The sequence below is a fragment of the Galeopterus variegatus genome, unplaced genomic scaffold, assembly GCF_000696425.1.
Source record: "Galeopterus variegatus unplaced genomic scaffold, G_variegatus-3.0.2 Scaffold1239, whole genome shotgun sequence".
Taxonomy (NCBI): domain Eukaryota; kingdom Metazoa; phylum Chordata; class Mammalia; order Dermoptera; family Cynocephalidae; genus Galeopterus; species Galeopterus variegatus.
Window position 1 is genome coordinate 2,547 of NW_007727350.1, and position 13,805 is coordinate 16,351.

The 13,805-nt window shown below is 47.1% G+C and overlaps 1 protein-coding gene across 1 annotated transcript in view; it reads right to left on the minus strand.

Annotated features, from left to right (window-relative positions):
* Positions 1 to 269: 269 nt before the first annotated feature.
* The window catches only part of DDB1 (damage-specific DNA binding protein 1, 127kDa), a 29,206-nt gene continuing 15,670 nt past the window's right edge, over positions 270 to 13,805 (minus strand). Inside the window, exons 13-27 of the mRNA XM_008575779.1 lie at positions 13,525 to 13,703; positions 13,260 to 13,423; positions 13,075 to 13,182; positions 12,706 to 12,913; positions 11,757 to 11,852; positions 11,366 to 11,477; positions 10,319 to 10,442; positions 9,813 to 9,977; positions 8,807 to 8,901; positions 4,018 to 4,188; positions 3,530 to 3,639; positions 3,065 to 3,234; positions 2,741 to 2,843; positions 1,625 to 1,748; positions 270 to 1,019 (exon numbers count right to left, since the gene is read on the minus strand). Coding sequence (XP_008574001.1) covers positions 936 to 1,019; positions 1,625 to 1,748; positions 2,741 to 2,843; positions 3,065 to 3,234; positions 3,530 to 3,639; positions 4,018 to 4,188; positions 8,807 to 8,901; positions 9,813 to 9,977; positions 10,319 to 10,442; positions 11,366 to 11,477; positions 11,757 to 11,852; positions 12,706 to 12,913; positions 13,075 to 13,182; positions 13,260 to 13,423; positions 13,525 to 13,703 — 2,013 coding nt within the window. The 3' untranslated portion in view covers positions 270 to 935. The remainder of the gene's footprint in view (positions 1,020 to 1,624; positions 1,749 to 2,740; positions 2,844 to 3,064; positions 3,235 to 3,529; positions 3,640 to 4,017; positions 4,189 to 8,806; positions 8,902 to 9,812; positions 9,978 to 10,318; positions 10,443 to 11,365; positions 11,478 to 11,756; positions 11,853 to 12,705; positions 12,914 to 13,074; positions 13,183 to 13,259; positions 13,424 to 13,524; positions 13,704 to 13,805) is intronic.

Sequence of the window (13,805 nt, forward strand, 5' to 3'; positions counted from 1 at the left end):
TCACTGGCTGAGCGAGGCGCGGGAGCAACACCGAGGGTTGCGGTCCCGTTGCCGGTCCCGGTCCGGTGCGGGGGCAACACTGAGGGTTGCGATCCATTGCCGGACACGGAAAAAAAAAAAAAAAAAAAAAAAAAGAAATAACTTGTTCTAACAGGAAGGACAAGTGATGACAGCAGCTGTCAATGAGGGGTTTGCTGCCTAAGTTTGCAGCATAGTATACCTGAGATGCTGGGTAGCTGGGCAGGAAGAAGAAAAGCAGAACAAATATATCCTCCTTCTTAGATTCTACTTTATTTGGTAAAACTCAGAATCTAACAACCAATTCACATCCCCCTACCTCCTTCTCTCTCAAGGAGGCTGTTCCCAGAGACAATAGGGCTGTGGCCTGTGGATCATCTACCATCTCCAGGTTTTATACTCAGGCAGCCCTGACCTCGTGGTCAGGCCTCCAGACTCACTGCTCTCAGATGCAACAGAACAAAAGGAAGCTCTCACTTCAAAGACAATAAAACCCTACTGGCAGCCTCCCCACACCCTCAACTAAATAAAAAGATAGTAGAAGACAATGCATGAGTGTGAAGAGAGTCACACACACACACAGAACTTCCTTCCAGCCAAAGAGCTGCAAAAATCCCTCCCTGGAAGGACAACTGGCCACACCCATCAAGGCTTGGTGGTCCAAGGTGATGGCTGGAATCATGTGAGACTGGTAAAAATCCAGGGAGAACATATTTCACCTTCAGCCCATTCCCAAGTCTCTAGTGAACTGGTTTTAGTTCTAAGAAAGCCCCACTTACACACAGGTAAACTGTGGCCTTGGGGGCAGCTGGCTTAGGGAAGACCTCCCATGGCCAAGAAGACAGTGGTGCGAGAGGAGGGGGGGCAGGAGGGCTGAGCCTGAGGGAGGGTCAGGAAAAGGGACCCCCCGCCTTTGGCTAATGGATCCGAGTTAGTTCCTCCACAACCTTGATCAGGTCGTCTGCAGTGGCCTCTCGCTTCATACCGCTGCCATCGTCGTACTGTAAGAAGAGGGACAGGGCTGTGAGGGTCAGGAGGGCACTCTTCCTCAGCTGGGGAAGCAGCACTCACAAGGATGGAGTGACAAGGCTCCATCACTGCCTCAGCAGGGAGGAAGGACTCACCAGAAACCCATACCTCCCCCTTGTGGGCACAGGTCAGCAAGGTCTGCTGGGGCAAAGCTAGCTTGTGGGTCACCACCTGAAGTACATTTCTCTCTCTTCAAGGATGTCCCCCAGAAGCAATATCCCAAACTCCAGAAATGTGGAAATTTCTCCCCCCTGCAGGATCCTAACCCTGCCTCCCATGTTTGGGTCTTGCCAGAGATTCCAGACACGTCCAAATGTGCCCTCATTGCAAAAGGACAGAGGTTAACACAGGTAAGGTTCCTAGTACAAAGCCTGGTACCTGGTGGGCACCCACAAGCCTCAACTACATATGCTTTCTCTCAGACTCCACCTTCCCTCACAGTAAGGACTACAAAGGGCCATAAAGGGCCCTTGGCACCTTGGAACCAAGGAGAGGTGTCCACAGCTCTGACAGTCTCCTGGCATGCCCCAATCTACAGTAGACTTGTTTAAATGGCCCAGGGCTGCAAACAGCTCACCTGTAGGTTTGCTACAACCTCCTGCATTTTGGGGCGGCTGATATCCAGGAAACTCTCAATCAAGTCGCCATCGATGAAGCCTGTGGCCGGTTCTGTCTTCCTCTCAGTGTGGAAGGATCTCCAGGTGGACAGGTGGGTTAAGGAATGTGTGCTCATATGGAAACACCCCTACTCTCAGTCATCCCTGCTTCTGAGCAAGACCACAGATAGACGAGAGTGAGCATTGGGATTAGAATAGGAAATGGAGGTTTCAGCTAAAAGTCACATTGCACTTTGGACATTTTTGAAATTGAAAGAAATGAAAATCATTTACCTAATCCAGTGTTTCTTAATCAAGGTAATCTCCAAAATAATGTTTTTCAAAATACAAATCAGGGTCTGTGAGTGTAAAGCCTGGACCTGTGTGGAGGTTTCTGACAGCGCTCTAGGGGAATCTGATTCCACACCTGCTAAGAACCACTCGTCTAGCTCTAACCCCAGAGCTGCAAGGGTAAGTCAACTAAGGCTCACAAGACAAGGGGCTGCCAAAAGTCCTGCTGGTTAGCAAAACCAAGACCTCAGCCCATCTGCCTCCTCCCTGGCTGGAGGTGGGCCAGACTCACAAGCAGGAGCTCCTCCTACCTCCTGCCTGGGGAGGACTCTATCTCCCAAAATAAACAAACTTCCAATGATACTTGGATTCTTTGTGTCCCAGGGTGGCTACTGCTTGAGCTTCTGGAGTTTTCAGCTTTTCTTCCCCCCTGTTCTTCTGCTGCTCTCTAGTTTCAGACACTGCTGTCCCCAACAAGATCCCTGACAGAACGTGCAACACCAACCAGCAAGGCTAGAGGCAGACATATTTCAGGAACATAAATGTACGTTTCCAAGATGGACCAGTTGAAGCTGGGTGATAACCACATGGGGATTCATTACACTGTTCTCTCTCTACTATTGTGTTTAAAATTTTCCACACTTGAAAAAGTTTTTTAAAAAAAATCAAAACTTTCATACAGGAACCCAGTCAAGACATTCTGGAAATGGACAGCCATTTCCAGAAGCAGTTCAGGGTTAGTAATATGGCTCTCTGCATGTGCCAGGCTGTGCCTCCCAATAAGGGGATGGCTCTGGAAAGGATATAAGGAGTGCTCGATCTTGCCCACACTTTTGATGACTTTATTGAGTCGATTCTGCATGTCCAACAGGAGGTTGTACCAGCTCTCTGACAGTGAAGTCACTAACCCTGAAGAAGGGAAGGGAGCTGTGAGCTGCATTGAGCACAGGAGCCCACAACAAGGATGCTACCAAGGGCAGCCCAGGCAAGCACCATGAGGAGGGACAAGCTGGCTGCAGCCTCCTCTAATGAACGCTAGGTTTCGTCCCACTGCTTGCCCTCATCCCTCAAAATGGCCCCCTCAGGAAGGAGGCCTGTGTAGGAGTGTGCTTTGCAGGGATTAACCTTACCAATCATGCCATTGACTGTGCCGAAGAGCACTGAGCCCTGTGTGGGGGTGGAAGTTTCGCCCAGATTCTGCATGACCAGAGAGCCATGACAAAAGACGTTGACAAATTCGCCCAGGTGGAAGAGACCAACCTCTTGAAGGTGTTGCCGTTCCTCATCAGTGGTGGCGGCACTGAAAGGCAGCATGAGAAAGTCACAACACAAACCTCCACGTTTCCACCATGAGACCCCAGCACAGGACCTCGTGCAGTGGACACCCTGTGCTGAGCTTCCCTGAGGAGCCCACACACCCCATGGGAGGGGAGTCAGTTTCAAGAGGCAGATTTATGTGGCTTTTGATTCTCTCATGAAGAAATCCTTCCTCTGTGAAGAGGTGCACCTGAACCTGATCCAGAACCCAAAGTTCTCATCCACCATAAACCCAGGGCTCCAGCCCCTCCCCACCATTCCCATAACAGGTCACTCACCTATCCTTCTGACACACAAACAAGTTAAAGGCATTTTCAGCACCCAAGAAATTGTCATCATCCAAGATTTCCACAGCACTCATCCAGTTGGGATTAAAGTCTCGAGCAATCTTAAAACAGATGAGGTGCAACAAGAAAATAGTCAGCAGTTTGCATGGAATCCAGTTCTGGGATTTGTCTTTCTTTTAATCAGGAGCCAAGATCCTACCCTGTAGCAGATGTAGCCCTGTGTTTAACAACTGTCACCCTCAAGAGATTTTCCCCCCAATCTAGCCAACACAGCCTATCTGGTTGCCATAGCCCAGAGATGAAGCCTACTCAGAGTTCAGCTCAGGGGTTTCTAAAAATACTTAACCGATACAAAATGTATACTCCAGGGAAAACATTTCTGCCCCCACTGGGCTTCATTATCCTTCACCACCAGAGAAATACTGACAGGGGCCATGGCTTAAGGAAGAAGTCTATTTCCCATGCCCCTCGCCCACTACCTCTTCAAAGTTTCCCTCCATGGGCTTGTAGGCGAGCAGCAGCACTGAGCGCATGAGGTCGCCCACCAGGATGAAGTCGCCCTTGGTCTTCAGGTAGAGGGCCATGATGTTGTTGTAGTGGTTACACTCAGTGCGGAGCTCCTTCTCTGTGGTCCACTCATAGAGCCGCACCTGCGAAGGGCACGTTGCTTCTCTCAGCCTAGGGGGCCCGAGTACCCTCGGAGCCACTGTTCCCCCTCTCCTCACTCCTCCATCTGCAGCACCACTTCCCAAAGTGCAAGGTGGGATGGGACACGGTTTCATGTGGCACTGGCGTGAACATTTTTTATTTCAGTTTTACCTATTTACAAAACATGAAAATAGCACATCCATGTAGGAATACAAAGTTACCCTTTACATAAAAGAATGAGTCCGTGTACTATGGATGTGACAACAGAGGGTCTTCCTGTGACTGAAGTATGGTAGCTGACCTATAGAATGTCTCTGGAAAGAGAAAATCCACCTCCAACTTCCTGATAGAAAGGAACAAGATCACCTCCCAACAAACCACCTTTTCTGAACCCTTCTCAAAACTCATTTTTGCCTGGAGCTTTTTTGATGTGAACTCAATGGGTGGAGAAAACTGAGTGGAAAAGTCCACCAGAAACGTTGTCAAATACCTGAAGGAAGCAAAAGAACTAGACTCTATGACCACCCCCACCACCTCCTAAGAGGGAAAAAGAAGCCCTGCTTCTTTCCTTCTCTATTGCAATGCTTCTTCAGTTACAACCACACCTCCCAAAGGACGAAGATGTTTGCCGTGATTTCTTAAGGTGTGTCCAAAGAACCCTAGCTCCACACGTGTGTACTCCAAGAGACATTTGTAATAATTACAATGGCTACCACACTGCCATCAGCAGGGCCAAGGGTGCCTCCAAAGCACCCCATCTTCGGGTAAGCCCCACCTTGCTGGGCCTCACACCTCCAACAGTGTGAGTGACGAAGGGGCCTTAAAGCTCCATGCATTCCTGTCAACACCCCTCGCCCCTCCCTCTCCACACTCTCAACCTCCCTATCACCATCTGCCACAGAGATAGTCAAGACCAAGGTCAGATGCCATCAAAAGCCCAAGGTTCCCACTCTCTTCCCGAAAGGTTCTAGACCTCCATTATCCAATATGATAGCCACTAGCCACATGTGGCTATGAAACACCTGAATTGTGTCTAGTCCAAGTTGAGATGTGCTGTGAGTATAAAATACACACCAGATTTTGAAGACTTAGTATGAAAAAAATGTAAAAATCTCATTGTTTTTATATTTGTTACATGTTGAAATGGCAATATTTTAGATATACCAGGTTAAATTAAATGCATTATTAAAATTAATTTTACTTCTTTTTACATTAGTGAGGCTACTAGAAAATTTAAAATTGTATATGTGGCTTGTACAGTATTTCTATTGGCCAACAACAGACCAGACCTCTCCTAATCTGCCCTTGCATCCCACCCCTCCCAATTCCTGTACCTGTTCACAGTACCCTCTGAAATACACATCATTCACATGGGCAACCTCTTCTCTGGCCAGTCCCTTCACCGTCTCACTCTGATACACCGCTCTTTCATAAGGACTCTGTAACCCTCTCAACTTGGCTCTTTTGTCTCCCACTGTCCCTCATACCACTGGGGCTGGAGGTAGAACAGTATTCCATGCTCCTCCTTGCCTGTTCTTTCAGGCTTGTCCCTCCCCCTCCCTAAACACCCCAGTTTTGAAGTTCACACCACCAGACTCTACTACCACTATCTCCCCTTGAAGCAGTCACCTTAACCCCCACCCCGTCACTCTCTTCCATACAACGCTCCTGTAATTCTTGGTGACCTTAATATTCATAGAGAAGGTTGTTCCAATGCCCTGATCTCTTACCTTTTCCAACCCTCTCTTTCCTACTCATCTTGTCCATTCTTATAATCACCCATAAAGCCTGTCATTAAAAATAACCATACCTCCACCAGAATCTTGTGTTGTCAGTGTCACCTATTCTAAGAGGCCCAGAGTCCATCACCATAATCACTGTCTTACAGATTTCTCAACTCCCTTGCTCCTCTCTCCCTTTATCACACTCACCTGACAAAACCCGACTTTGCGTTAAATTCTCAACTTCAACTATAGAAAAGGAAAAACCACCAACCAGGATGACTGGTCACTTTTTTTTTTTTTTGTCCTTTTTGAGACCGGCCGCACCGCGCTCAGCCAGTGAGCGCTGTGAGCGCACTGGTCATCCCTATATAGGATCCGAACCCGCGGCGGGAGATAACTGGTCACATTTTAATTTCAGGACCTCTAACTGAACAGGGCTCTTAACGCTCTCAGCAATTGTGCGTTTTCCTGGCCCATTCATGCTTCTGGTCCTGAAACGGTGAATGCACACTTTCTTCACTCACTTCAAACTGCTTCTCTGCCTTCTTCCGTCTTCCTTCTCAGCTGTTTCACAGAGAAGAAGGTCACAACAAAAAAACGTTTCCACAAGGTTCCATTATCCATTCCCTTCTCTGCCATTTCAGATCAACACTGTGTGCGAGTTCTCACCTCCCTTCTGCCTATTCAAGAACATGGCTACAGGCAATTCTTTTTAATGGATCATTCCCATCAGCACAGGAATGTGCAGCAGTATTTCCCAGCAGGAAAAGTTAAAAACAAAACACTCTCATGCCGACATCTCCCTCTAGTCACTACCCTCAATACTCTCTCCTTTACTGCAAAACTCCTCGAAGGGGTTTCCTATACCAGCTGCCCTCTCCTACTACTCTCAGCCAAACCCATTTCAATCAGGTTTCCATCCCAACCACTCAACCAAAGAGCTCTGGTCAAGGTCACCACTGAGTTCCATGTTGCTAAAACCAATGATCAATTCTTAATCCTTATGTCACCTGACCTACCAGCAGCACTTGCAGTTTACCAACGCCCTCTTGCTTGAAATGCTTTCTTTCCATGGCTTCCTGAACACTGTTCTCTCAATTCTCCTACTGCTTCACTAGTCACCCTTTCTGTTTGGCTGGGTCTTCCTTATCCCCCCAACTTTTAAATGCTGGACAGCCCCAGAGCTGTCTTCGATCCCTTCTCTATCTACTCTCAGTAGATGGGTGATCCTAGGTGATCTCCTCCAGACTCTCAGCTTTTGATGCCACCCAATAACTGCCATGCTGACATCTCCAGCCTACCTCTTCCCTGGATTCCATACCTCTCTAATCGAGTTACCAAGTTGACTTCTCCACTTGATTAACCACTGAAACTTAGTATGTCTAAAGCCAAACCTCTAGTTTCCCCTCCAAACCTGCTCCACTCACAATCATCCCTGTATTGGTAAATGGCAACACCATCCTTCCTATCGCTTGGGCCAAAAAACCCTTGACCCTTGATTTTCCCACCTCTCACACCTCATCTTCAGTCCATCACCAAAGCCCCTCATTCAGTCCTACCTTCACAATCACGCAGAGTCTGACTACTCTTCATCCGCTCCTCCGTCACCAACCTGGTGCCAGCACCAGCTATCACAAGAGCCTTCTAACTGATCTCACTGCTTCGACCCCTGCTACCCCACAGCCTTTCCAAGGAAGCAAAAAGATCTTTTCAAAATACAGGTTCAATCACATTCAAACCCTTGCTCAAACCTTCCAGAGGTTTCCTTCACCCTCAGAGTAAAACTCAACATCCCTGAATAGCCTAACAGGCTCCATATGTTCTGGCCGTGGCTGCCTGACTCATCTCCCACTGCCCCATCAGCTCACTGCCCCCAGACACATGGCCTGTTCCCCCTTGCACTGGTCTTCCCCAGATACAGGCAGGGATCCTCCCTCTCTTCCTTTAGGAACCTGTCCCAAATGTCACTGTATCCACAAGACCCTCCTAACCATCTGATGTGGAAAAGCAATTCCCCCCGTCTCCTGTCCGTCCTGGCACTCCTACGGCCCCACGCCCCTTTCAGCTCTCACCGTCTCACGTGCTATATATATATTGACTTCATTTGCTCATGAGCTCCAAAAGGGCAGTTCTTCATCCACTCTGTTTACTACCCCACATCCCAACTACCAAAACAGTGCCCGGCATACAGCAAGTGTTCAATTAATATTTTCTGAAGGAACAAACAACTAGAACCCTCAATTTAAAATATGTAAGTAATGTTTCTTTACTCTCAGTCTTAGCACCTTTAATACACTATGATGTACTATGTCAATCCAGGGGGGGAATCCAGGATACATCATTTTCCAAATGTACGTGACCACGAAACTTAAAATTCTTTTTACCAAAACATCAAGTGGTACAACTAAAATATATATAATTTTTGTCAATTATGCCTCAATAAAGCTGAAGAAAAATTTTGCAAGGGAAGAAGTGAGGTCACGGCAAAAGAGAAGTAGAATATTTTACAGGACTAGTAAGTATCTCAGGGATGTATTTAGGATTATATGATTTGGCTCATTTTGGTCTTTTTCTTTTTTGTTTTGGGTTCATTTTGTTCCACACAGATGAAATATTCTTGTGACACTGAACACCCTGAGTGCAGGGACCATAGCTCTCACCCTTCTCAATTCCCACAGCACTCAGGATCTGACACATGGGGATTCACATAACCAAGTCCAATGCCTGGTTCAACTTTAGGTCCCCAGACTCCCAGCTTAAAGCTCCATCCTCCATACCCTCCACTTTGTTATTCTTTGACTCTGATATACATGCAGCCCCAGGAAAGAGAAGGGAGACATGTTCTATAGACATGGTGTGCAACCTAAAGCAGAACACCAAGGGGTACGGGCCTCACCGTGCTATTGATGCTGGCTAACAGCTTCCCGTTAAATTCGACCATAGAGTACACAGCCCCTTTCACTTCCTTTTCAGCCACAGTCTGTAGTTTTCCTGGAGAGGGAGAAAGACATTCTTGAGTCTCTTTTACGAGCCCACACTTTACCTAATCAAAAAAATCCTCTGGTTGTCCCCCTGACTCTAATTCTTTTTTTTTTTTTTTTTTTTTTTAAAAGATGACCGGTAAGGGGATCTTAACCCTTGACTTGGTGTTGTCAGCACCACGCTCACACAATGAGCTAACTGGCCATCCCTATATGGGATCTGAACCCATGGCTTTGGTGTTATCAGCACCACACTCTCCCGAGTGAGCCACGGGCCAGCCTCTGACTCTAATTCCTGCCCATAGAAACCGATCATCTGAAAAGCAAGAAACAGAGTCAGTACATATTGGGGTTAACCACAACCTAAAGTATGAGCCCCAAGGTAATGGGCAGTGACTCCAGATAACATCTAGTATCTGCCTCCCACCCTGAAACTCCAGATCTCTCTCTCAAGATGGAGACCAAATTCCATCTTGGCCATCTGATCTGAGATTTCCGGGCAGATAAGTAGTCTTTAGAACCATTTTGGGTAGGAATAATGACATAGAGAAAATTTAAAAAGACATAGAGAAATAAACACAAAGTGCTGAAGCTGGAAAGACCACCTAAATGCCTTTCAACCAAGTAGAAAACAAATCTAGGATTCTTGACTCTTATTTTGGCCACTAGATTCTCTTACCCATCGTTCACCTCTCCCGCTTTTTTCTGCTTTTCAAAGAGTGGAAAAGGAAGAAACACAAACTGGATTTTATTTGTGCCCAAAACCCAGATGATCAATAACTTGAGAAGGAACAGAATGTCTCTTCAGAGCAATTAATCCAAGTTCTTCTACTGCTTAACCGAGGCTCTAAAACTTCATACAGTCTGCTTACTTTCCCAGCATTTCATACCCTTCAGAAGCTGGAGACTATACCCACTCACCATCTGAATACTGAAAGACCACAATGCGACCCTGCTTAGGCTCTGCCTCTTCTGGATACACCATGGCCGTGCCCACAATGAAGTACGTGTTGGGGTCTTTGCCCAACTTGCAGGAGACCAGGCTGAGGGCATACTCGTTCTGCAGAAACTGGTGAGCATGGAGCACTAGATGGAGAGAAACAGAGATGACTGGCTGCTCATACCTCACCCGCATCTCCTGCACATGTAATCTGGTACTTGGGCTAGCAGCTTAGATGGTGATACAGCATGTGCCTCCTCCTGTCCCTGTCTCCTCAGATTGTCTGCCCCCATCAGCCTATGCCAAGGAGAGGATGCCCAACACCCTGGACTCACTGCCAACTCACAGAGGTCCCACCCCACCTCATTTCTTCTCCTCCTAGGATGATCCACCACACTGTCTGTCAGACTTTGGAACATACCAGAGCCCAAAACAGCCTCATTTAGGGAGAACATTGGTTAAAATGATGGAAAGAGCTCATCTGCACCTTCGAAGGTGTGCTGGTCAATGATAAGGAGATTGTGCACCTCCACCTCTTCTCCAAAGGAGGTCTCGTGAGGAGCTGTGCTGCTGGAAAACAGCTTACTGGAGCTGACGCTGCTGGACAGGGCCTGAGAAGAGAGAGAACGCACATCATCCCTCTCAAAAGCAGAACAGGTGCTTGGAACTTCCGTGTGGGGGGTCAGTCAGATCAGGGCTCAGAGGCTGTGTCTGAACAAGGAGAACTCTGGTGGCTGGCAGCTTCAGTGGAGCGTGAAGTCTGAGTGCCTCAGAAAAGACACAGGAACTGAGGACGAGGAGCCGGTTTACATGTATGCAACTGACACATCAGTCCAAAACACCACAAGAATGTAAGGGTCATTAAAGACAATTAAAACAGTCAATCAAGCGAAGCTAAAGAGGAACTCAGGTAACGTAATAAAGTGGCAGACCCCACCATTCTCATGGGAAGAGTAGGGGAGCACTTCAAATAAAAAGAAAAATGTAAAGACCTTCTACTCTGGACTGAGGGAGGATGTCTTATCACAGATGTTGGGAGCAGGAAAGGCAGAGAATATGTGGAAGAAAAGGATCAGTTAATATCTCCACTAAGCTGATATGTGCAGCTCTATATTGTCCTGTTACTACCCTCATTTTATAGATGTGAAAACCGAAATTTAGACTTGCCCAAGGTCACACAGCTAACAATAAACCTTGAAGCCAGTTCTGTCAGCCTCCAAATCCTATGCTCTTACCTATTATACTACACTGCCCCCAATTACACATACCCTACAATCTTCCTAAACTGATGAGAGAAAAAAAATTATTCATGCTCCAAGGCCACCAAGTAGAAATCATATAAATAAAGTTTTATTGGAACCCAGCCATGTCCACCTGTTCTCTGTGGCTGCTTTTGGACTACAATGGCAAATTTGGGTAGTTGTGACTGAAACTATATGGATATACAAAGCTAAAAATATCTACGATTTGACCCTTTACAGAAAGCTCACTGGCCCCTACTCTAATGCCATCTTTCTTTGTCCACTGCACTCACCTGGGTGCTGGCACTGGGCCTCAGAGCAGTTGTGCCTCCGCTTGTGTCTTGGACTTCGATGCGGTTGGAGAGGACCCCAAAGCACTGAGACACTTCCTGATAGCAGATCTTCCTGCAGAACAAGTATGAAAAAACAGTGCACTCAAAAAAATTGGGGGCCGGCCCGTGGCTCACTCGGGAGAGTGTGGTGCTGATAACACCAAGGCCCCAGGTTCGGATCCCATATAGGGATGGCCGGTTTGCTCACTGGCTGAGCATGGTGCTGACAACACCAAGCCAAGGGTTAAGATCCCCTTACCGGTCATCTTTAAAAAAAAAAGAAAAAAATTGGAAGCACCTCTCCCAACTCCCAGCTCACCACCCTCTGCAACTTTCCTACACTTGCCCTCACCTGGGAGACTCGTAGAGGGGAACTGTGCGAATGTGCAGTTTCTGGATCTCGTCGATAGTGCCAATGGTGAGGGTGCTGTTGTTGGCCAGTGCCAGGCTGGAAAGAAGGGTCTGGGTTTAAATTGAGTAGACCCAAGGAAAGGATTCTACGAAGCAACTCCGTAAGGGGAAGAAAAACAAGGCAGAATTACACCAGCTTACTCCAGGACAGTGGTTCTCAACCTTGACTCTGTGCTAAAAACCACCTGGGGAAACTTAAACAATTCTAATACCTGGTTCTACCCACAAGATATTCTGATTTAATTGGTCTGGGTGGGCCTAGGCTGAGATTTTTAAAATCTTTCCCTTAAATGCTAACATACAGCCAAGGTTAAGAATCAAAATACTCCTACCACTGTCTACAACAGGGATTCTCAAACTACTGTGTGCATCACAATCAGTGGGAGTTATTATTGTTAAAATACAGACTGCTGGGCCCCACCCCCAAAGTTTCTGATGCTGCTGGTCGGGGCCACCCTTTGAGAATCTCTGCTCTAAGGAAATACTGGGTCCCAAGTGGGGCCTGAGAATTTGCATTTCTAACAAGTTCCTATTGCTGCTGGTCGGGGCCACCCTTTGAGAATCTCTGCTCTAAGGAAATACATAATGATCTTTAAATCAAGAGTTCTGAAACCTGACTAATCATCTGAATCACCTAGAAGTTTTCTGAAAATACAAATCATAGAGCTCAACAATACTGAATCAGAATTTGGGGAGAATCAATATGTTTTTAAAAGCTTTCCAAGTGTTTCTAAGAGGGAGCCAGATCTAAGATGCTCTGATGTACACTTCCCATCTCAGCTATTTACTGACTTTGACATTGGGAAAAAGCTTGCAGGGGAGCGGTTTGAAGAAAACATCATGATGCCCTCAATCAATGGCTCCAGCTGAAGAAAGAAAAAGAGGCTCACCTGTCAGGATAGCCATCTGAGTTGAGGGGACACATGTAGTTCACTTCCTTGAGGTTGACATTGGAGAAGACCAATTTGTGGTTGCTGCTGTAGATGACAGTGGGGCGGTCAGAGCAAGCAAAGACGTTGGTGGTAGAAAGAGAACGGAAAGTCCTTAATACCGTGGGCTGGGTGCCCAAAGTCACCTTCTTACGGTCGCTCAACAAGCCTACAGAAAAAATGGCATCAGGAGAAAGACGGAAGGAAAGGAAACAGGACAAAGAGCTGGATCGTGAAGGTTCAAAAGCAGCACCCTGAGGCTAAGAACTCTGGGCAACTCTAATACTCTCTATTTTTGAAAGGGCCCCTCACTCAAAGTGCTATTCTCACCTGTCTCAATGTTGAGCCCAAAGTAGAAAAGTGCCCCATCTCCCAAGGCACAAAGGAGGTAGTGGCTACTCTCAAAGGTGGTCATCAGGATGGAGCGAGGAATGATTTCTGTGGAAAGGAGAACATTAAGTACTTGTGCCACATTCTGACTCTGATCCCAGCCCAGGTCCCTGAGTGACACCTACCTCCACCCAACATCTCCTTGTGCAGTAGCTCAAAAGAGGGCAGCTTCAAGATACGGGCTGAGATGTCTGTCCAGAGGCCAATGGCACAAAGAGGTGACAGTCCATTGCTGTCCCCTAATGGGGTGATGTCCAAGCAGGCCACTTCATGTTCCATCTCTGTGTGGCTGAACAAAAAGGAATATGGCGTAGGAAGAAATCCAAGGATCAAAGAAATCCCAGAAGACAGGAGAGGAACAAAAGCAAACAGAAACACACACACACACACCTGATCTGTCGGAGCTCCTGAGGATGGATCTGAAGGTAGTAGAGGGCCCTTCCCACAGCTACCACCACCTGGCTGCTATTGCAGGAGGCCACACTGATGTTCTTGCCCTGAGGCTCCTTCCATTCACTGACCAGAGCTTTGGGTTCTTGAGAGACCAACCTCACAGATGCTGAAGTGATCTAGAGAAAAAAGAGCAGATATCTCCAAGCACCTGCAGGGAATCTATACGGGAGTGGGAAGGTGGTAAATGCTGCCCTACTAAAGCCCTAAGAATAAGCTAT